This window comes from Anguilla rostrata, chromosome 18, assembly GCF_018555375.3.
Source record: "Anguilla rostrata isolate EN2019 chromosome 18, ASM1855537v3, whole genome shotgun sequence".
Taxonomy (NCBI): domain Eukaryota; kingdom Metazoa; phylum Chordata; class Actinopteri; order Anguilliformes; family Anguillidae; genus Anguilla; species Anguilla rostrata.
This window is the reverse complement of record NC_057950.1, coordinates 10530523-10554615: the sequence shown is the minus strand read 5'-3', so window position 1 is coordinate 10554615 and position 24093 is coordinate 10530523. Positions and strand designations below refer to the sequence as shown.

Here is a 24093-nt window from a genome sequence, read left to right as displayed (position 1 = left end):
ATATATGAAAAAACACATATTGTGCACACATGCAATGGTGGAAATACAAATACAGAGGTCTGATGTGAGTGCAGCTGAATTAGATCTTCAGAGCACGGAGCAGACACGGTCCTTTGGGAGAGAGAGAAATGACAGGATTCATTACGAGATGACTGCGAAAGGGGTGGCATTATATCTTGTGCATTTCCACAGTCTTCAAAAGGGATTGAACCTCAGTAACAATTCAGTCATCCTTGACTAACGACAAATTGTCGAATCACAGAGGATTTTAAAACACTGGAGCAAAATATATATGCAAATATAGATTTTTTTTCTTAATCCATCTATTTTTTTCTTTCATCTATTTTGTTTCCACTGTCCATCTTATTGATTACATTTTTTTTGTTTGCTTTGTTATGGATAATTGTCCATGGGTCTGTGTGTGAGTGTGTGTGAGACTCGGAGTGAGAGATGACAAAAGGAAGGAGAGAGAAAGGGAGGGAAAGGGTGAGATCTCAGTTACCGTTAGCCCATTGTTTACTTCCTGTTGTACCACTCTTCCACGTCACCCGTTCCCTGCTGGAAGCTCGCTCTACGTGAGACAATGACACGCTAACAACACGTCAACAACACGTCAATAGCACGTCTCGCCCGGACCTTACCACTGCCCCACAGTGTGGTGGAATGAGGGGGGATCCCATCACACACACACACACACACACAAGCATGCACACACACGCACGCTCACACTCACACACACACACACACACACACACACAGAGGAGAGAGGCTCCCAGCAGAGAGAATCATCTTTGTATGGAGTCTGCTATTGTTTCCTTCTCCAGCTTGGTTTCAGTGGTAACAAAAAAAAAAACAGCTTGTCTTTTTAAATGTGCCTCATCCCAGGGGAGAGGTGTGTGTGTGTGTGTGTGTGGCGAGGCGGGGGGGGGTGTGGGGGGGCAGAGAGCACAAGCTCTGAGCAGCGGAGAGAGCGAAGTAGGGAGGGGCCTAAAATGAGAGCATCACTCGCTCCCCTTTCTCCTCTCCTGCCTGTCCCGTTTTTTTCTTCTCTCCGCCACATCATTCCGCATCCATCCCTGAGCCCCGCCGTTCTCGCCTTCTTTCTCCGCTCCATCCGTCCTTCGTCTTTCCTCCAGCCCGCCCTGACGCTGCCGCGCTCTCTGCGCCGGGACCTGACCACCTCGCGCTCTGTGCAGAGAGACGCGGCAGACGACACCACGGATGAGCAGAGAGAGAGAACGAGCGAGCGAGAGAGAGACAGAGACAGAGACAGAGAGAGAGAGAGGTAGAAACAGCTAGAGGAGGAGACCGAGAGATAGAGCGGGAGCAGAGAGGGAAGCAGAGAGAGAGAGAGAGCGGTAGAAACAGCAAGAGGAGGAGACCAAGAGGTAGAGCGGGAGGAGAGAGGGAAGCAGAGAGAGAGAGAGAGAGAGAGGCAGAGGGAAATCGGGACAGGAGGAGGAGGAGGGGGGAGAGGGAGATGTTTCGGGGGCAGGGGATGTGCTGTCCCTGCTCCGGACCCTAATGCCCGCGGTTCTGCTCCACTGCACTGCAGCACGGCAGCGCACACACCTGCACCTGCCCTCCCGCCAACACCGCCACCGGAGCCCGGCCGTGGCCCCGTCCTGCCGGGAGGAGAGCAGGGGGAGGAGGGGGAGGGGGAGACGGGGATCGGGACGTGTTGGGGGGGGGGGGTGGATTTAGCTGAAGATGGGAGCCACAGAGTCTCTGGACCAAGGGCAGGCCCCCTGTCTGACTCAGGAGCACACGGAGACCATGTGAGTGTCTGGAAGAGGAGGATGAGGACGACGCTGTTGTTGTTATTGTTTTTCTTCTTTTCGCTTTTTGGTGTCTCTGCAAGGCTTATGACTGGTATAATCCTTTTATATATCTGTGTGTGTGTGTGCGTGTGTGTGTGTGTGTGTGTGGGTCTGTATTTAAAGTAAAGGAATTGCAGGGGTTGTTGTTTTGTGTAATGGTGGTGAAAGAGCAGAGTAGGTCATCATTGCCCAATGCATGCGTTTGTACGTGTGTGTACAGGGCTCTGTTTGTGTATGTGCATATGTGCATGCATGTGTTGTATTGATGTATGTGTATGAATGTGGATGTATGTGTTTACGTGCTTGTATGCTTAGATATGTGCGCGTACATGTTTATGCTTTGGAGCAGCGTCTTTGTATGGATTGTGTGAGTTGCATAGTGGAGTCTGTTGTGAGGAAGAGGGTCGCTGCTCTTGAAGCTGTGGAAATGCTGGTCGCAGACAGAGAGATTAGCGTGGGGGGCGGGTGCCAGAAGAAGGGGGGGGCGGGTGGGTGTCTGTCTCGCTGTTTTTATTTTGATCTCAGGCACAGGGGAGGGGGCAAGTGATGAGAGAGGAAGAGGGGAGGGGCTTGTGTGGAATTACTATGACATCATCGCAAGGTCTACATTGCTGTTTATGAGCACAGACTGTGTGTTTGTGCACGTGTGCTTGCATGTGCATGTGTGTATGTGTGCTCTTGTGCGTGTGTGTGTCTAAAAGAGTGATATGGGGAGGGGGCCATATTGCATGCCCATATCCATCTGTTTTTATTGTGGCTGACTAATTGGGTCATTAATATACGTCGTGATAATTAAGGTTGGACTGAGGCCTGAAATGTGCAGTTTTACATAAATACATAAGCAGCGCCATGCTCGTGACTCATGCTGGGCTCTCGGCTTTGTGCTGCTTGTTTGGAGGACTGTGGTGAGGCTTTGTGCTGCTTGTTTGGAGCACTGTGGTGAGGCTTTGTGCTGCTTGTTTGGAGGACTGTGGTGAGGCTTTGTGCTGCTTGTTTGGAGGACTGTGGTGAGGCTTTGTGCTGCTTGTTTGTAGGACTGTGGTGAGGCTTTGTGCTGCTTGTTTGGAGGACTGTGGTGAGGCTTTGTGCTGCTTGTTTGGAGGACTGTGGTGAGGCTTTGAGGTTTAGCGGCCGTTACTCCCATGCCATGAAAGTCATTAAACACAAAATCCCAAAATCAAGCAAACTAGGAAAGAAGGGATTGGTTTATGATAAGCCGTCGTTAATGGCGATCATAAAAAGTTTTGTATGCCGTAACATGAGAAACGCTGCGCTTAAGAAACTTATGCAGAGTATCTGTGTACTGTACCAGTTCCTGACAAACTGATAATGCTTTCTGTGAGTTGTGTTGACATTGTATCTATATGCTAAAACTGTGTTCCTGGTGTGAGAAGGATTGTGTTACCTGTCTTCCTATACTCACTAAAGATATAAAGCTGTCATCATTAGAGAATGCTACCTTCATATCCTACTGAGACCCAGCAGAGAAAAGGTTTCAGGATTTTAATTTTTTGTTATTAATATAAATGTCTTCGATATCAAAAATGTTACAGTGAAAATATTTTCGAAACTATGATTTGATTTTACTTTATGTTTATTGAATAGGATATAGGCCTAGAACAGAACCATCCCATTTTGATGGCATTATTGCTTGTGTATGTGTGTGTGTGTGTTTGCATATGTATGTGGTATGTGTTTGTGCATGTATGAGCACAGGCATGGAGATGTGTGTGAAGCCAACATGCTGTTGCTTGGAAATGATAGTGCTAGTGGTATTAAAGACAAAGATTGTAGTAGTAGTAATATCATCCTCTGTTTGAAGTGACCCCCCCCCCCCCCAGGAATTCTATTCATAGAATTCTATGTAATAATATTCCATCAAAACGTATGCCCAGAAATGCATCATTATTATCCAATCACATTTCCTACATATCAGAATCAGAATAATATAAACTGAAACTAATATAGACCAAAGTGGATAGCAATTCCATAGTAATGTTTGGAACATTACACTCATGTAAGGTAAAATTCATAAGCAGTGTATGGATTGTCTGTTGGAATTCTTCAAAGGCATACTTCACAAATAGGCTTTTGGCTAATCTCATGATTTAAAACAGGGTTTGGATTATGAAGGTTCTACTTAGCTTTATAATAGCTTATTTGTGGTATGTTCATAATGGTTGGTGTTTAGTACTTTTGGATTTCTTGACTCAGGGATTGCTTTACTGGAAGGAAGGTGTCGGAGCCGTAACCGATGATGTCATTCTTCTATTTATATCCGCGCGAGAGAGGAGAACGGAAGGTCTGTCGATTCATGGAGCGAGTAGCAAATTGATCTTGTTTCCAGTGAAAATAGGATTCATGGAAATTCCCATCAACGTGTGGCATTTTCGTTCACGGTGGAGTTTACAGGATGCAATCAGTGGATTGCCTGTTATTGCGGGTGAATCCCGCCCTTACGTTAGCTCAATGGCTGCTGTGTCTGTGCAAGAAATGGTTATGTTGCGTCTTTGTTCTCTGTAGGAGTCCCTTTGCAAAGTGAGTCAGTTTGTTTCCATGTTCATTGGTCTCTTCAAAAGTGGAGACAGCCAATCAGGGGGCATTTATAAAGGATTCATACTCTAATACAACAATCCCGTAATGCCCAGTACGGAATCCTGCGTAACCGTGGTAATGGGGAAGGTGGTTGCATCAGCAACGGTAACCAGGCAGATGTGCAGTAACCACTGTAAGCTGTGTTGATGCAGTACATACACTCATGCAGAAACATGCATACACACATGCATATACAGACATGCATGTACACATAGGCATACACTGAAATGTATAGTACAACCTTTAAATTCTGGAGAAAAACAATGTACAGTACAAGCATTTACCCATTTCTTGCCAAGAGCTGTTTCTAAAAAGTCCTTCTTTTTTGCGAACACAAATCAGCCTCAGGATTGGACAATAGAAATGAGCACAACTGGACTCAGTCAGGTTCAAACACAGCACAAACAAAGCTTCATTGTGCATAGGGAATCAATAACAGAAATACAAATCAAATTTGCATGCTAATTGGTCCTGAAAAGACTGCCTGACAACACAAAAACCAGGGGAAAATATTGATATATTGAAGTGCAGTACTGTAGGCACATGCTGCTGTCTGTTTGAAACAGATCGTCAAGGCAATGCTGCCCAGAGATGACATATATAAACAGAGAAGTTTTCCTCTGGAAAAAAAAACATATCCCCTATTTTCCAAAACTTGTAAAAGGTTCCAGACAAATTGGCAGCCTGACCAAAGATCAGCTCTCCATGCCTGTGGGACAGTGGCCGCTGTGTCCTATGTAAATACTGTATGTCAAATATTATTATTCTCGGGATTTCAGTTTCCATTACCACTGTAGTTACTATTATAAGAGTAATAATTCATGTTATGATATATTGTACAAGATTTTATCTGAATGCTAATGATCGCATGAATGTATTTTTAATTGTATTTTAAATTATTTAATATATCAAAATATTTTCCTAACATTTTGGCGATGTGTGCAGTATAAAGACTTTAAAAAGGACTTTGAATGTGAGTTTAACTGAACTGGCAGAGGCTGAATGACTGTTGGACTGAAGGGTGCTGCAACTCGTTCAGGCTAAATGGCATGTGGCGTGTGCCTCTTTAAGTGTGTGACATTAAGCAATCTCCAGGATGATTTTGTAAAGCCGCCTGGATCAGATTGTGCCCTTTGAATTGTGGGAATCGGGTGCTTTCACACAGTATCGGTGTGAAAGGCTTTTCAACTGAAACAAAGTGAATTGGTTAACTGTTTCACCCTTTGTGTAAGAGAGAGGTAGAGAGAGGGAAGGAGAGAGAGAGAGAGAGAGAGAGAGATAGAGAGAGAGAGATAGAGAGGCTGCTGTTTCCTGAAGTGTGGCTTTCATTCCTGCTCTCCACTGCTCTGTCTGTTAGAGCTGGTTGGGGATTCGAGTGGTTGCCGAGACACTCATCTTCTCTGCAGTGACATCAGGCAGCTGTGCGCGTGCGTGCGCGAGTGTATTTACATGCGCATTTTTCGCATTAGCATTCATTAGCCATCAGTGTGGAGCCCTTTGCAATCCTGCCCTCTTTAACTTTCTGTCCAGTGGTAACCATGGTAATTTGCTCTATTACATCACAGCACTGTGCACTTATCACGGTGTGAAATCTGGGGACTGAGAGGTGTGTGAGTCACACTGTGTCCCACCGGCTCCCTGTTTGGCCCTAAGCTTCCACCGGGGTTTGTTTCCATGTGGGTGTGGCTAGCCCACACCCAGGGGAGGGGAACAGTGGGCTGTCGCATCCTAGGAGTTAAAAACTCAATCCAAAGCCTGTTATTCTCATTGTGTCTCAGCTAGGGACTGCTCGGCGCAGGCAATGTGAAAGCTAAATTTTGTAAGGAGGGGGAAAGGTAAAGAATTAGATTGAGATGAAGCAATGCCAGGATGCTCCACCTAGTGGTCAGAGACAGTTGGATTATGAGTGCCCTGCCCACTCACACGCATATGCACACGAGCACATCAACATGTACGATTCACACGTACATTCAAATTTCTCTGAAATGGTTAACATTAGCATATTTCCTAATTTCGTACACGTCCTGTATGTAAATGCTGTATAAGCTCTTGAGATTGGGAGGCGGCGGCAGACGTCAGAAGGCGAAGCGGCGTGTGTTTGACGCAGAGCTCACCCTGTTGACAGAGCTCTTTGAGTTTGCGGAGCTGGGGGTCCTCTGATGTGGCTGTAACTATTGAGAGCTGCAGCCCTGGCTGGTGCTCTAATTAACTCCCACCAAGACCCTTCTGTGCGTGCTGCCCCTTGATCTGCAAACTGAATTTATTTTCAGCTTAATCGCATTTCGGAGGTTCTCTGTGAGGGCCTAATTGCCCCCACCCCGTCTGCCTCATTCAGCATTACATCACTATCTGAAGTTCTCTATCCAAACAGGCCCTAAACCCCCTAACCGAATCTTTATCCCAGATAATGACAGAACCAGTTGACCAGGAAGTCTCATGTTTAAACTCCCACAGAAAATCGGTCAATTTACTGAATAAGCCCCAGACGTCCCCACAAATGAGACCAGCTCAGTCGCCCAGTCCCCTTTTGTCTCGGACCGTTGAGTAAAAGGGCAGTTATCCTGAGATACGGCCGTTAGTGGATGTTTTCCTGCAGGAGAGAGGTAATTTCCTCTGTTCTGTCCTCATTGGCCATCTTTAATACGTCTTTGGAGGGTTGCAGGCCTGGCGCTGCTGACTGAGAGGGATCAGGACCCTATCCAATTCCAGGCAGCTCAATGCCCGTATCCTCCCATAAAGCAGACAGGGACCTTGGGAGTGAAAACACATGAAAACAAAATGTCCGTTTAGCAGGTGGCAGCAGTGACTGCAGCATAAGTGCCACAAACATAAACTGTGAATCAATCAAAAGGCACATGTAAAAAAAAAAAAAACTGCAACTAAAGAATTGTACCTATACCAAGTAGCAAGGGACAAATATTTATTGGCTCCAGAAGACCCAATTCCCAATTAACGCAGGTGTGGTCATTTCCCCAGCTGTGGATTGTTCTTAATAATCACAGGAGAAGGGAACATACACACCTCACACTTCTAGGAGTAGAGGAGAAAGATAAAATGAATAATATATATAGCAGAGAAAAACACACACACACACACACACACACACACGCACACACACACAAGGGCATTTGTCAAGGATGTATGGCAGTATGTTGAGTGTAAACTAGTTTTATTATTGACAGCAGGGCTTGATAGACTGACAGTATGATTTTTTTTATATCAGCAGTGTACAGCATTCCAGTTTGCTGGTTTGGTGTTAAACTGGGGATTTAAGGCTTTTCATGGTAGCTTTGCAGAAGCAAATCCCCCAGGCTGTCGAGGAGAGGAGGATTCAGATAGAAAGAGGAAGGAAGTAGTGAAGGATAGGCAGGGAGACAAAGAAAGAGGGTGGAGATAAAGGATGGGTTAGGAAGAAATATAGAAAGAGAGCAGAGAGAAAAGGCACACAGGTTTTGTATAAGCAAAGTTGAATAAAAAGATATGAGGACAGAGGAAAAAAACCTGTCAGTAATAATTTCATACACCGTGCTAGCAGCCTCAATGCCCATTCAGACAGGCGGGAAATGAAATGTAAATGTTATCTCCGTCTGGACTGCACCAGGACCGCTGATAATCCACTGACCCCCCACTAATTACACAGCTGCTACTTCCCAGACCCCCCCCATGGACTCCATTCTCTTTGTTCCTCACTCCCTGATTCTGACTTTCTTCGTCAGCATATCAGTATATTGCAACATTATGTATATCCATAGCAAATAATAAATTTAAAAAATTTAATTTATTGAAGAGCCAAAGAGCACTGAAGAGCAAAAATGAATGAAAAGTAACATGAATTGTAAGCCATACTGTTGTTTTACTGGTTACAATATCTTTGTGAATAATATGCTGTAAAGAAAATTTATTTCACCTAATATACTTCTATCTTTTTTATTTTCTCATTCACCTGTGTCTATGGCCACCTTTAATGTTTATTTTCTAGTCTTTGTGTCTTTGTAGCTTCTTAGGTGCTGTCTTTTTGTGATGCTGCACAATGTAAACCGAATTTGAAATACAGGTGATAACAACAATGCATCCCTATCTCTCCCACTTTATGCTGTTATTGCATATGTTTACCTTACTGCATGCTGTTATTGGGTGTGTTTCAAATTCATTGCATTGACAGAGTCCAGCATTTTTCAACATTGCCAAAGCATGATATTAGCAATTATCTGTGATTAACACTGCTCATTTATAGAAACATGAATATTAATAAGGAATCCTGATTTATCTCTTTCATCCTCTGTCTGTGTGTGCGTGCGTGCGTGCATGCTTGCATGTGTGCGTGTGTGTGTGTGTGTGTGTGTGGGTGTGTATGTGTGTGCATGCGTACTGTACTCGTGTATGTGATAGGACTCTGACAATCTGCCAAGGTGGTCTGTTGGACCACAACCAAACATATGGCAAGAGCTACTTACAGTCGCCATGGTAACAAATTGTTTGAAGTGGTGTGTAAAAATGTTTCTGTTAAGTGCACAGACGATGCCCAAATCTTTTTCGGTTTTTACTGAAATACAATTGAAATAATCATATTAGACCTTCTCTATTTTTCCATTAGTTGTTAAATGACTGTGATTAATGCATTCTTCTGAATAGTATCATGTTTCTTGACTCACATAGCTCAGAGTAACCTCTGTTTATGCCTTTGCTTCACTCAATTAAAACAAAGTCCTTGTTCGGCTGCCATCAGCAAAATATATGCCTCTTAAAACCAAACTGAGTGATCAGCTTGTCGTTGTAGATTGTAGTTTTTGAGTGTGTGTGTGTGCATGTGTGTGTGTTTGTACGTGTGTGTGTGTGTGTGTGTGTGTGTGTGTGAGAGAGAGAGAGAGAGAGAGCAGGGTGTGAGCGTAGGCATGTGCGAGTTCGCCTCCAGGACACAGGATTTCCACCCGCAGGGACTAATCTTGGCAGGTTTTATTTCCGTCCTGATATTTCGCACACAAATCTCCTCCCGGTGTCTTTATTAGGCTTGCATCCTTTCACAATCTACTCCGCTGATTTACAGCGGTCGTAATGTCAAGACAACTACGGCAATTAGGTGCAGTCCCAGGGGAGCTGTGTGTGAGGCCTGTGTGTGTGTGGAAGGTAAGCCCACCGCTCAGACCTGTACTTTACCAGGGCCTTTAAAAATACATGCATTCTGTGCCACTCAGTCCCAGCCTGTCAGGTTCTGTCTCTTAATTAAAGGGGAGTAATGAGACTGCAGCTTTGTTTTCCATCCTGGCTTTCCCTGGTTCACTGTGACACTCCTCCAGCTCTGGCTGTGTGTGGGTTTTGAGGGAGAGGGAGGGAACGGTGAGATTTTGGGCTCAATTCATCTTCTACTGCTTCACCTGTTCATGAAAATTTATTTGGCAATGTCCTGTCCTGGGTATAAATTAATGATTGGTTCATAATTTTATACAGTCCATGTTTCAGTGTCATTGTGTGCTATATGCTGTAGCCTAAAGGCAAAACAGGACATTCTGGTATCAAATTCAGTCCTTCATCCACGCCTACACAACACCAACCATATACTTCTGGTAGGCTTCTGTATGAGGAATTCATTTCTTTTTGTAACCCATTTCGACCTCAGTTTCCTTCTATCCTTCACCCGCTTCTCTACTCTTTTCCTTCATCCCTCCATCTCCGGCCTCTCCCTTTTCGCTTGCCTGCCCCTCTCTAGATCGACCGATCGGTCAATGGAAACGCCAATAAGCAGCGTGTTGCCAAAGCATCCTTCAGGCAAGGGCAAATCAGAAGTGACATAAAGTGAGCAGATAATGCATGCTCACCATAATCACACATAATTAAGCCAGTGTCGTTTCCTCTCCGTCTCCGCTGTACAGATCCCCCTTTCTTACCCTTTCGCTACCCGCAGAAACAGGGTTCATTCACAGGCAGCATTCACAGTTCACCCCCTCCTCCTCACCCCCACACCCCCACATCCCCTTCTGCTCTCTTCCGCTCTCCTCCATGGCCCCGGGGCATCGAGGTCATAAAGCAGGTTTATCGTTTTGCCTGCGCAGTGTTGTTTTGGTTATGTCTCTTTGTCTTCTCTTCCCTTCTCATCACACCCTCGCACTCGGAAGCCGTTTCTCTGGGTCTCTATCGATGGTGATAATGATCTGCAGTTAGACCCCTGGAGGGTTCAATCCCACTATCACACACAGCTACCCCGAGCACAGCATGCACACACATCCCAATCGACTGGCTCAGCTATCTCTCTCTCTCTCTCTCTCTCTCTCTCTCTCTCTCTCTCTCTCTCGCTCTCTCTCTCTCCCTCTCTCTCTCCCTCTCTCTCTCTCTCTCTCTCTCTCTCTCTCGGAGGCCCCCCGATCGATTATCGTGTTCCTCTAATTGCACACGCCCGGTTCCTGTTTTGGGTTGGGGGGGGGGGGAGCACAGTTTGCGGGTGGGGGCGATAAGCAGAGGAGACATCTCTCACTATCCAGCTTAATTTCTTTTGTAGGTACCCTCATATAAGAGGGTACTTACGTATGCTAATTTAGTTCTCCCAGGATGGAGTTGAAATGCAAACTCTCTGATATGCCGGTATTTTGGTGAAACGGGCTCACTCAGCTCGAACCCTTATCTCTCTTATTCACACTGTGCTTTACAAACCCAACTTTCTCACATTGAAGGTCATACCACGTATTGTAATTTAGATTATGAAAGATCAAAAGATACATGCCACAAATAATTATTATATATATCTACAGTATAAAACTCCTGTTAATTATTCTCTTATTATTAATATTAATCACCTTTAGCATATTGCAAGTGTACACCAGGGTACTTCTCAGTGCCTTTTATGTGTTAGTGTAAGGATTTGTGTTGTGTGTATAATGCACATATGCACTTACATACGTGGGCTGTGCATATTTATAAAAATGCATGCAGAGCTTATAGCATACATTTACATGTATATATGTACATATATATGTATGTATAGTATATGTGTATGTATGTCTGTATGTGTGTGTGCATATGTGTGTGCTGTATGCATGTATATTTGCTTGTATGTGTGATGAACGTTGCGGGCATTGTTCTGAGTGAGGGTGTGAAGCGGGTTTGCAGAGCGGATTCAGATGGGTGTGCGCTGCGCCTTCAGACCGAGGTGCTGCTCTCCCATTCGCTCATTAGAATTCGGTGCAGAGAGAAGGAGGGACAGAGAGAGAGAGAGAGAGAGAGAGAGGGAGACAGAGAGAGGGAGAGAGAGAAAGAGCCTGTCTTCACCCTCCACACTGCTCTGTAGCATCTTGCCTGTGCTAGTTCTTCTCTCACACTAGCAGACAGCCTCCGTCCTCCCTGCCTTTCTTCACTGTGTGTGAGAGAGAGAGAGAGAGAGAGAGAGAGAGAGGAGGGAGAGAAGGCGGGAGAGACAGTGAGAGGAGGGAGAGAAGGAGGGATAGAGAGAGAGCAAGAGAGAAGGGAGGGAAGGAGGGATAGAGAGACAGTGAGAGGAGGGAGGGAAGGAGGGATAGAAGGAGGGATAGAGAGACGGTGAGAGAGAGAGTAAGGGAAGGAGGGATAGAGAGAGCGGTGAGAGGAGAGAGGGAGGGAAGAAGGGATAGAGAGACGGTAGAGAGAGGGAGGGAAGGAGGGATAGAGAGACGGTGAAAGGAGGGAGGGAAGGAGGGATAGAGAGACGGTGAGAGACGGTGAGAGAGAGGGAGGGAAGGAGGGATAGAGAGACGTGAGAGAGGAGAGCGCTTCGGCGGCGTGCTTTGGTGTGGGGCTGCACTCAGAGCGAGAGGAGGAGAGGAGAGGAGGAGAGGAGGAGAGCAGTGGAAGGCGTCGCTGTGTGTGGGGAGCGTCGGGGACGATGGCGGTGAGCGCGTGGCAGGCGCTGTCGCCCCTGCAGTGGGCACGCTGGGGCTGGGACACGCTGCTCGGGGGGGCCGGGGGGGACCCCGCGCTGGGGCTCCTCCATCGCCTCACCTGGGGGGCGCGGCACGACAACATGCTGCAGGGAGGGAGGGGTCCCGCCAGGCAGAGGTGAGCAGGGCAGGGGTGTGGGGATCAGTGGCATTGTGCTGGGGCACTGTTCCTGCAGAATACCTTATTAATGTGGAGTCTGCAAGATAGAAAGAGTGTGTGTGTGTGTGTGTGTGCGTGTGTGCGTGAGTCTGTACAGTATGTGTGTGTGTCTCTGTATTTGTGTGTGTGTGTCTGTATAGTATGTGTGTGTGTCTGTGTGTGTCTCTCTGTATGTGTTTGTGTCTGTGTGTCTGTTTACATGTGTGTGCCTAAGCGCAGAGACGTGTGATGGTGCTGTGTGCTCGCTCTTCTGATTATGATGGACGCTGACCACCAGGATGTGATTACCACAAGATGGACGAGCTCTTAGAACCCGGGCAGAGGATCCGGGTAGCGCGTGGAGCTTTGTGAGGCTCGACGTGAAGTCCGATTTGAATGATTGACGTTCGGGGGAAAGCGGGTGCTTTTACTATCTACAGCCAAAGCCTGGATACACCACAGCCTTGATGAGTGGCTTTCATTTCTGTTCCCTGGCAACAGCTCTGCCTGTCCAGGAAACAGCATTAGACGTCTGTGATGCTGTATATACGTGTGTACTATTTCTCTGTGGTAGAGAAGGCCATTGTTTTTCCTTTTTGATTTTGGCATTTTCCTGACAGAATCCATGTGGTCAATTCAATTCATTTTTATTTGTATAGTACTTATCACTGAGACTATTAATGAAAAAAAAAGAAAAAAAAAGAAAAACAGGGTCAAAAAGCAAGCAATTGAGGTAAAAAAAATAAAATGTAACCCCAGTGGGAAGATAAACACTCAATCGGTGGTGAGAATGAAATCTCCTCAAAAGGAAGAAATCTCTGGAGAAACCTGGCTGTAGAGGGGTAGCCCGTCCTCTACTGGCTGGCCCGGTGTAATAGTTAAGATCGAATAATGGTAACAGAAACATAATGATGGGTGTTTTTGTTCTCAGGGCATTCTATAATCCCCTAGCCTGTACTGTAGTATCAGCATTTCCATTTCAGCCCATAGAAATTCACCAGAGACACCAGCACACGCTGACCTGTGCATTTATTTACCTGGAAATGGCGCATGTGACAGTATCAGCCAAACTGACTCATCAGTACATCGTAACCGCTGATTTAATTCGTCCGCTGCATTCGCAGCCAGGACCAATTGCGATCTGCTGTAAGATTAAAACGTTCGATTGTTTCCACCAGTTGCAGTAAAGGAGACAAAGCCCCTTTGTTTGACAGCCCTGTGTATTCATCAATGTGCATCTCTGTACATACGCACAGAAACACTCAGATATTGAGTGGCACTTCTATCTCTGTGTCTGTCTGCTGCTGCAGACATTAGTCTGCCTGTGTACCTCTTTCATTTCACTTTCCACTGTGTACATAGAAATATGCTGTAACTCACATGTGAATTGCAGTGTCTGTCTGTCTGTCTTTTTGTAAGAAGGCCTGCCCAGAGATTTTCTTTTCATGTTTATGATGCGCTTATTATTTGAATCAGAGGGAATTTGTCCCATAATAATTCTGTGCTTACTTAGCAGAGCTGAGTTGACTTAAAGATACCCATGTCTGTCTGTCTGTCTGTCTGTCCCAGGAGCTCAGACTCTGACGGAGCATTCGAGACCCCCGAGTCCAACACCCCAGTGAAGGCTGCGGCCCCCCCGCTGCCCCCCCCGGAGCCAGACACAGAGACACAGCCGCCCCCCTCTGAGGACACAGGTCAGTCACATGACACGCGGCCAGGCGGAGACTCTGCACCCCCCCTCCCTAATGAATGAATCCCCAATTGACTTCTCACATCAAGACTTCCTCCTCCTTCCTAATATGTGGGAATTTTATGTTTAACTCTGTTATTACCAGGTTTGATTTTTATTTTGGGCTCGCATATTCAGTAGTCTGTTTGCACTCCTCATATTAATGTAGCCCAGGCACCACAAACCTAAGACTAAATTCATTGAAAAAAAAAAAAAAAAACAAATTTATCAGAGACCCAGCCATAGATCAAAATCCTGAACCTGCCTGACATGAGTACGTTTGGCATACAGCCGGTTAGCTGTGTTGTGTTTCTGTTCTATGCGTCTACTTAAAGGTAGCCACAGGTACAGCTAACAACATTATCTTTCTGTCAGAGAGAAACCCTGCTATTAATCCTATTAATGAGTTGCGCAAAGATGGAGAGAGCTGTGCAGACATACTGAAACATACTTGATTAAAATTACTCATGCGCAAGATGGCTGGCATGCATATCCTGCGGTCATTCAGAATGTTCTTTGTTCACATCCTCAAAAAGTAACGCTACGTGCCCGCAAGGTGCAGTACCCACGGAAACCGCGGTGGCAGTATACATTTTATGCTTAGTGACGTGGCAGACACTAGGAAGCCAGGAAGAATGGCGGAATCATCTTAAGAGAAGCCGTGATCTGCCCCCTAGTGGATATACCTTTTAAACCTCCAATCAGACAACAAGTAAGCATGACATGAGTATGTGAACAAAGTCGCCCGGGACAGAAACACTTCACATGCACATAGTGCAAGAAAATTCAAGTATGGTTCCAGCCATAGTCCGTCACTCAGAACGAGCAATGGAAGAAGACAGAGAGAGCTCAGGGCAGCACCTACAGGGGAGAAACGGTACTGCAGTCAAGCGACTTCCCACTTCTGTGGAGTGGTGTATCGCAGCAGAATGTGTTCCTGCCCAATTATGCTTTTTTTCTCACCCTTCCCTGTGAAGATCATTTGTTCATGGCATTGCGTTCTGACAGTCTGGCATTAAATACTGCAGCTTTCGTTAATTACCGTAATTAAATCTCTCTTTTAACCAGCTGCACAGTCTTTTATTTCACTTTCGCTCTCACGCACACACATACACTCACAGTCGCACACAATGTGCGCTCTTATTGTGGAGCATTAAATTGATTTCTGCTTTCTGCTCTGCATGGATGCAAACTGCATTCGTGCTCTACTATTTCATTTTTAATCAAGCTGGGAGATGTGAGAGGATTCAGTATGGAGCATGCTTGACTGTAGACTGTTTTAATGCTTTGTTATGCATCTTCGAATATTTCAATGGGCAGTTTAACAATTTAAACATCTAAAAAAATCTCCTGTTCGTACAACAGTGTGATACTATTTGTCTGAATATATTAATGAAATGGATCTCTCTGTCTCTTCCTCTCAGTCTCTGGCTCCTTGCTTCCCTTTGTTACAGCCTGCTTCCTCTCTCAGACTCAAATTCAAGTTCTCATGAACTTCGTTGGCATTATCGAATATTTGGTGTTGTATAACCAAAGTACAGACTGTATGTCACTCCCCTAATGACATATAATCATAATTCTTAATTTATTTATTCATCTATTTATTTATCTCTCTCTCTCTCTCTCTCTCTCTCTCTCTCTCTCTCCAGGTTTCTGCTCTGATACCGCCTCTGTTCCGGACGTTTCCCTCAGCGAGCCTGTCTCTGAGACCCCGGCCTTCCGGCCACCGCGCCGCTCCTTCTCCACCGTTTTCGACGAGGACAAGCCCATCGCCAGCAGCGGCGCCTACAACCTCGACGTAATCGCCGCCGCGGCAGCCGCCGCCCGAAACGACGCCCTCGCAGCGGGACAGCAGGAGCAGCCGCTGGGCCCGGAGCCCGTCGCCGGGCGCCACAGGTCCCCCCTGACCCGCTCCCTCAGCCTTCAGGCGGGGGACTTGGACAGCGCCCCCCAGGAGGGCGGGACAGCGGGAGGGGGTGCGGACCGGCCGCCCCATCTGCGAGCAGAAGCCTTCAGCGTGGAGACGGAGAGCGCGCCGGGGACTCTGCGGAAGACCAAGAAGCCCCGCCCCGCTTCTCTGAAGAAGAAGCCCCTCCCCCGGCAGAACTCCACCCCCCCGGGCACCGCAGGAGAGAGCGCAGGCTCCACCCCTGAGCTCAGGAAGAAGGAGCGTGAGGAAGAGGAGGGAGGCTCCGTCGGGCCCAGTCCCAAAGGAACCCTAAGGAAGACCAAGGCTCCACCCAAACCAGATCCACAGGACAGTGTGAGCTCCAGGGAGGAGGTCAAACTCCCACCGCCGGCATCACCTCCCATCCGGAGGCAGCCATCTCCCCCGGCCTCTACCACCCCTCTTCCCCCCGTCCCAGACGAGGAGTCCCCCATACTCCCCAAGGCCTCCTACAACTGGGACCCGGACAACTTTGAGGGGATCGACCCCTTCCGTACAGGAGGTAGCAAAGTACCCAACTCCCCTGTGCTTGGGAGAAAGGGGGTGTCTTTCACCCCGACAGTCCGCCCTGCAGCGGACCCCCCGATTTGCCCGGACGAGCCCCCTCCAGGCCCGCCCCCAGCCCCGGCAGGGAGCGCGGAGGAGCAGCCCCTGAACCGGAGGCAGTCGGTCAGGCTGGAGTTCGACTACTCTGAGGAGAGCGAATCGGCCCCCCAGGAAACCACCCCCCCTCCCAAAAAGCTGGGAAAGAAGCCAGGCGCCAAGATGCCCCTCCGTAAGCCGAAGATGGGGGTGAAGAAGGCCGCGCCTGCCCCCACGGAGCAGCTGGACAACACCCCGCCCCAAAACGACGAGGACATCCCCATCCCCAAGGCCTCTTACAACTTTGACCCCAACAAGTGGGAGGACCCCAACTTCAACCCCTTCTGCCCCGGTGGGGGCATCCCCAACTCGCCCCGCCTGTCTCGTCCCGCCTACAGTTTCGACCCAGACAGTTTTGATGACTCAGTTGACCCCTTCAAGCCATCCAATAAGATGGGGAGCTCGCCGCCCAAGTCTTCCGCCGCCTCTTTTGAGGTTTCTGCCAATGACAATGACAGCCTGAGTGAACTGGAGGACCAAAACCTGAACAAACCCGCCAAGAAGAAGAAGACCCCCATTAAATCGTAAGCATGGGATTTTTACATTTCCACCCTCGTGTGTAACACACTGCCCATCGGTTTCACAAATGACAGGAAGTGTCTCACGCACGTACTTCTTTATACTCTCATCTTTCCATCTCTCATCCCTCTCTCTGTCTCTCTCTCTCTGTCTGTCTCTACCTCTTCACACACTGTAAAAGCTTCTCTTTCAGCGATTTGAATGTTACAAAATTTCCATATGCTTCAGTTCTATTCTGGTTTGTAATAATGAACTTTGATTAGCTTTATTGTGTATTTTCTGAGGATGCGTGTGCATGTGAGTGTGCGTGTGTGTGTTCGCCTGTGCTTGTGTGTGTGTGTCTCCTTTCTGTCTGTCTGTCACCTCTCTATCATACTGTAATAATGAACTCTGATTTACTATATTGTATATTGTGTGTGTGTGGGAGCGTGCATGTGTGTGTGTGTTTATATGTGTGTGTGGGTGTGTGTGTTTGTGTGTGAGTCTCCTGCCTGTCTGTCACCTCTCTGTCTGTGTGCTCTCCTGTTCTCCCAGGATGTTCAGCGATGTGTCCTCACTGTGTTGTCTGTTGTAAGTACAGCGAAGGCTAAATAGCTCCACATGACAACAAAACATTTTACAGTCCAGATTTACTTTCCACTGACCCATGCCTTTCTCTCTTTTCTGTTCGACACACATCAATATCCCGGCTGAACTTAGTGTCTTCTGTTTGGCTGGCTCCTCCCCTCTAACCAAAATGCTACCCAATCAGAAAACCTCCCTACCCTTACCCCCAACTTCCCTCTGGTGGCAGGGGCTGTTCCCAGCAGCAGCTGTGCTATCATGGAGCCCAACTAAAAATGCTTTGCAGCCAGATTAACTTCCCTTTGTGCTGCTCTGCAGAAACCAGGGGGTTTATGAATACATAATGCGGGGGTCATTCTTCACCATTGCCATGGAACCCTCTTCTAAACAAGTCCCTTGATGCTTTTTTATAATGCCTTATGGTTATGAAATGGCTAGGAATGACCTCTGAATACTGTAATGTTTTTTGTCCAATGCCACTGTTTATGGGTAAAGATTGAGGAATCCCCATGGCAATGATTTAAATAAATGTGCCATTAAATTTAGTTCTTCTAATAAGAAAAATGTTACTCCAGCTTTTGTATTATATGTTCTTATTTTTTTATCATTTCCTCTTATTCTTGTATATTGAGTAAAATATATATATATATAATGTTTATTGCTATTTTGCAATTTTTTGTATTTATATTTGCTATTCTGTTGCTCGGCTGCATTGTCAAGGTAGTATACGCTTTAGGGATTTGGGCTTGTGGAGCTGTAGGTTTGATTCCCAGCTGGGATACTGCTGTTCTACCCTCGGGCATGGTACCTCACCTGAATAGTACTCTGCCCTTCCTCCTGCAAACCAAGTCTATTTTACATTTTCCCAGCCTCACAGTACTACAGGAGAGAGCTAGCATCAATCAGTGCAAAGGGCTTTTTCTCACCGATAGAAACTGCTAGGTCAATAGTGCTAGTGGCATATAATGTCCAGACTAATGCTTGCAAATAACCTCCATCACCCTCAGAATAACACCAATGCGCTTGCTTTTTATTAACAAGCAATAATAATGCTACTGACCTCACCATCCTACTAAGCATCTGTGAGGTCACTGCCCCTGTGTCACTTCCTCCCTTTCACACCTGACTCCTCCTTCTCTTTAATTCCAATTCGTCCTGCTCGAATCCTTTCCCCTTTCAAACGTTTCACCCCTTCAGTTCCCCAGGTATGTATCTGTGTCACACCGTGAGGGTTTTGTCAGGCGAGGGAACTCTATTTCTGGGGACTGGGAGTGAGGGATGTGGCTGGGGGAGCTGGGTAACCATGGTTACCTGGTGGCTTAGCCGTGGCTGGTTTTGAATCCCCTATGTGAATGCAGCCGGGGATTCAGAACCTGTCTACTGTTTTCGTGACAACGGTTGCCGGCCGCTCGTGTTCCTGAAGGCTGTGTGGTTAGAACGTAGAGAGACAGCACTTCCACACACAGTACCCAGGTCAGTGTCAGCAGCTTAAACATAGTGTTTGGTGTGAGAATCAGAGGTGAGTTAGCTGATTCTCTAGCAGTGCATTATCAGTGTATCAGTGCATTTACTGTACATATGTTTATAGACAGTCCTGAAGAAGACGTAGGTGGAAGTAAGCAGTGAATGTAGGGAATAGATTCAGTCCAGGCTGCTTCAGCAGTCAGTCAGCGGTCACTTCTCATTGGCCCTCTCTCTCTTGTCTTTCAGTAACACATTCAGAGTGAAGAAGTCTCCGAAGAAGTCCCCTATGTCTGAGGCAGCGTCACAGGTAGGTCTTACACACACCCTGTCCTTCATTCACATTTCCCTGTGGCCCTGTTCACCTGTACCTCAGTCTACCTGTCTCCCTGTTCACCTGTCCCCCATTCACCTCATTGTCTTTCTATTCACCTGCACCTCAGTCTACCTGTCTCCCTGTTCACCTGTCCCCCATTCACCTCACTGTCTTTCTACTCACCTGCACCTCAGTCTACCTGTCTCCTTGTTCCCGTTCACCTGTCCCACCCCCAGTTCTGTCAACCTACATCTTCACATCAGTAACTCTGTTCACCTGTCTTTTCTAGTTGCCTGTCCAATTTATCGTTAAAAATCGAAACCTCTGTATCTGAACACATTTTCATTTGCATTCTGTTTGTACCTCTTCATGACCCTATCCATGTATATTGTAAGTTAAAAGATTAAATTGTTTGATCTGTGTTGCTGTGATGTTGGACTCTAACAAGGTAAAATCGTTTCGTATCTTCACCTCATACCACTACAGTTGTGTCCTGTGTGTTTCTCGCTTGCCATGACCCCCCATGACCATTCGCAGGACCCCACGCCCCTCGACATCCCACAGGACGACCACGCCACCGACGAGGAGAAGCTCGCCTGCTCCACCAATCAGAAGTGGGCGACTCTTCATGGCGTGGAGGCGGAGCTAACCTCTGACGCCCCGGACTACCCTCAGCCCTCTGACCTCACTGCCTTTGTCAATGAGAACAGCTTGCCCCCACAGCAGCACGGTGAGGGGAGACGTGACTGCATGCTTGTGTCTATCCAAGCACATGTGCACATGCATGTAGTTCTGTTTTCAGATTAGGGACTCCATTGTGACATCATCTTTTTCACCCAGTCTCTTGGTAGCATGATTGTGGAACTGGAATTCATGTAAAAAGAGAACAGTGATGTCACAGAGCCCACACACTCACACACTCAATGTGCTATTGTCTCACTCTGCCACTCACTCTCTCCCCACCCACGCAACCAAACTTGACAACCAAGCTTTCTAACAACTACTCTCTAGTGCTTAATAATGAAACTCAGCTGCGTTTGGACTGGCTTTTTCCACCCTGAGTGAGTCCTCATCTAAACTTTATGTATGTATGGACAGCTGACCTTATGTATTTAAGAAAACCCTCCTTGTTATCCATTTCTGCAGAAAACCCATAGATGTTTTTTGTTGTTGTTGCTTTTTAACTGTTCTATTGTGGTAAAAAAACAAGATCAAATGTGATTATCGACTTTTTAAAGTTAAAAATGTTATTTATTGGAGTACTGGCACATGCAGATCCTTTCTGTGTTTCTACTATCTTTGTTTTGGTTTTTTAAAAATTAATTTCAGCATTGGTATTTAAAAATAATAAAAAGTTACTATATTTCATTTCCTAATCAAAATGTTTTATCAATAATCAAAATTAGGTCTTATTTTAGTTATTAAATATCTGTAATAATAATGATAACAACAACTACTACTACTATTGCTACTATCTTTACTATAATAGTAATACAACTAAAATGATGGGCAAAACAGAAACTGTTTTTTGAAGAGTTACTGCTAATAGACAGAAAAGTCTTGGGTAACTGAGGATAATGAACGGAGGGCAAAAATGTGTGACTTTGCTGCTGAGTGTAGAGGAGGTGGAGGGGAGGAGTGTAAATTCAGCATAGTGTGGGTAGGGTCCTGCCTGTCACAGGGCTCGTTCTCTTCATCGTGTCTGTTGACTTATAGGGGTCATGTGACTTTGACTTAATGTGTTCAGTATTTGTAAATGAATCATACCGCTAATCATAAATCCTGGTGCAAAACTAATTTACACATACTGTACTGCAGTCATACGGTATATTCCTGACAAATGCTTGTGTGTGCATGTGCGTGTGTGTGAGAGAGAGAGAGATAGAGAGAGAGAGAGAGAGAGAGGGAGTATAACTGAAACAGTCCACATGCTTTGGGTCTCATGCTCCAAATAGGAGGAGATACAGTACAACAGGATGATGACGTCATCAGCAGCACAATCGATGTGTTTGTTCCTGGTCCCAGCTGATTGGCCTGTCCCCTCTGTGACCTCTGACCCTATGTTAATCTGCCTTGCCCAAGTCAAGAGGCATGTCAGCCTGAACTGGGTCACGAAAAGCTGATGACAGAACAACAGATTTCCCATGCAGTGTCACCAGTACAGCCATACACCCCCCCACCCCCCCCCCGCCACAGCATGCTGAGCAAGCTGTAGTGAAAACCATGTTCTGTGCATCATGTGCAGTAAATAGACTGGATTTGATGGCTGAAGACTTTGCTTTTTGTGTGTCACTTATCCCCTTTTCTCTCTCTCTTCCTTCTCTTCTTCCCCCCAACATTCCCACCATACCCTCCCCCCGTCTTCCTTCTCCTCCTCATTTTCTTTCTCTTTTCATCCTCAGTGACGGACTACGAGATTGAGTATATGGAGAAACTTGGCTCCTCTAGCCCTGTGAGTATCCACAGACAGGCAAGACAGACATACATGTAGACAAACAGTCGTGTTGCCATGAACACAGACAATAAATAAATAAATACATAAATAAATGGTGTTGTTGATGTGTGAATACTTTCCAATGAAATCACCAATGTCCTGTTCCTACAGAGATGGTAGGCGGAGCTGATGTAACTGAACTTGTGTGTGTTCCAGCCTCTCTCTGTGAAGAAGCCGTCTCTGTACTTGAAGTTGGACTCGGTGGCAGACACCCCCAGCAAGAGCTCCGGCATGCGGGGATCTGAACCCAGTTCCCCCTGCACAGGGTACAAACAAGCTTTAATTACACACACACACACACACACACACACACACCCACAAACATATGTACAATACATGCACGTACATGCACATACGGACATGTAATTGCTCACAGTGACATAGCTTGGAATTCAGGGGTGGAGGTTCGAAATTCCACACTGAAGTGACGAAGTTAAGACTGGAAAAAGCTATCAACTCGGGGGGGAGGGGAGTCAGTTCTTCATGGTCAACTTTCTCATATTTTATTTTACTTCACCACATGGGGGGAGGGGGGGGGGTTCAAACACAAAACCCCAGCCACGCCCCTAGCTACATATCTGCTCACACACAAACACACACATAGCACAAAGCCTTCTATAGAACTGTAACGCAATCTCTATCTCTATCTCTCTCCCTCTCTCTGCAGGAGTTTTGAGGAGATGGAGGCTCAGATCTCTGCAGGGGGTAAATCCCCGGTGTTGTCGTCTCGGGGGAGTCTGGACCCCATGGGGGCAGAAAAGAGTCGAAATCGGGAGAGCGAATCACTGAACCCCATTTCCAGCTCTGAGAGGGACAGAATGGTGAGTAGACCCGCTAACCGAAACCTGCTCCGCCCCCCTCGACAATACACAGGAGTTGACCAGTAGACAAGTTATGATTTTGCTTTGGGGGGTGTTCAGATTTTCATTGTACAATCCCTGCAAAGGATCTATAAAACCCAACCACGAACAATTGCAATACCACTGAAAGTCAATGGATTATAAAGTCTAAAAAAATGTTAAAAATACTTGTCTGCTTTAAGAATTCTGTGCTGTAGGTATTCCAGCCCTGGGCAAGCACAGCCTCTCCAGCATGCTATGTTTCATTATAGCCACTAGAGGGAGACGGTCTTTCATATTTGTCAAAGAGAACCTGGTGTCTGATTTAGTGGGTTTGTTGATTTCCCATTTTTGATTTGCACATTGTTCTGTGCAGATGGCATGCACACATGTTCATTTACATGTTCATTTGTATTGCAGCTATTGTTTGCTCAACAGATGTTTATGCACAGTATGTATATATATATGCAGTACCTGTCTGACTTTCACGCAGTCTTACCTGTGTGAGACTCGGCTGCTGTATTGCACTATAGCTGGCTTTGCTCTGCTGACCGTGCCCCCCCCCCCCCTCCGCCCACCAACCCACCTGTAGACCCCTCCCCAAGGCCCCGTGGACCCTGCTGACATCCCGCTTTTAGACAGACTGTCTGAGTCGGGGGGGCCACTGCCATACCTGGAGCCCGACCTGGCCGAGACCAACCCCACCGCGTTTGCTCAGAAGCTGCAGGTGTGTACAGGGGTACCTGCTGGCTCTCCCACGGCCCCTCCCCTTTGAGCGTCTGTCCAGCGTCGCACAGAGCTGGCGCTCCGCGGTCCTCTCGTTCTTCTCCACCGCGCTCTGCGTTCCTTTCTTGTTTCTCCTCTTCCTACTATTCTAGGGAGTTAGCTGCACTGTGCGTGTGAATGTGTGTGTGTGTGTGTGTGTGTGTGTGAGAGAGAGAGAGAAAGAGAGAGAGAGAGAGAGGTGGGAGGATCTGTGAAAATGTTCACTGGATGATGTGAGGGGCAGTGTTTGTAATTGATTGAATGGTGTTGGGGGGGGGTGCAGAGTGTTTGGGCATGCCCAGTGTTGCGACACCGAGTCTGTGCTTTAACCCCTCTCTCCTCCCCTCACCCCACTGGGCCA

The 24093-nt window shown here is 46.8% G+C and overlaps 1 protein-coding gene across 11 annotated transcripts in view; it reads left to right on the top strand.

Moving 5' to 3' along the window:
• The window catches only part of tacc2 (transforming, acidic coiled-coil containing protein 2), a 77943-nt gene that overhangs the window by 41955 nt on the left and 11895 nt on the right, over positions 1–24093 (top strand). For 6 of the 11 annotated variants that reach the window (XM_064316921.1, XM_064316913.1, XM_064316916.1 and 3 more), the window contains 9 exons: positions 14025–14149; positions 15834–17298; positions 17828–17863; positions 19568–19628; positions 20121–20364; positions 22037–22086; positions 22285–22394; positions 22796–22949; positions 23560–23694. In XM_064316921.1, coding sequence (XP_064172991.1) covers positions 14025–14149; positions 15834–17298; positions 17828–17863; positions 19568–19628; positions 20121–20364; positions 22037–22086; positions 22285–22394; positions 22796–22949; positions 23560–23694 — 2380 coding nt within the window. The remainder of the gene's footprint in view (positions 1–14024; positions 14150–15833; positions 17299–17827; positions 17864–19567; positions 19629–20120; positions 20365–22036; positions 22087–22284; positions 22395–22795; positions 22950–23559; positions 23695–24093) is intronic. The other 5 variants (XM_064316923.1, XM_064316922.1, XM_064316915.1 and 2 more) reach the window with 4 other exon arrangements.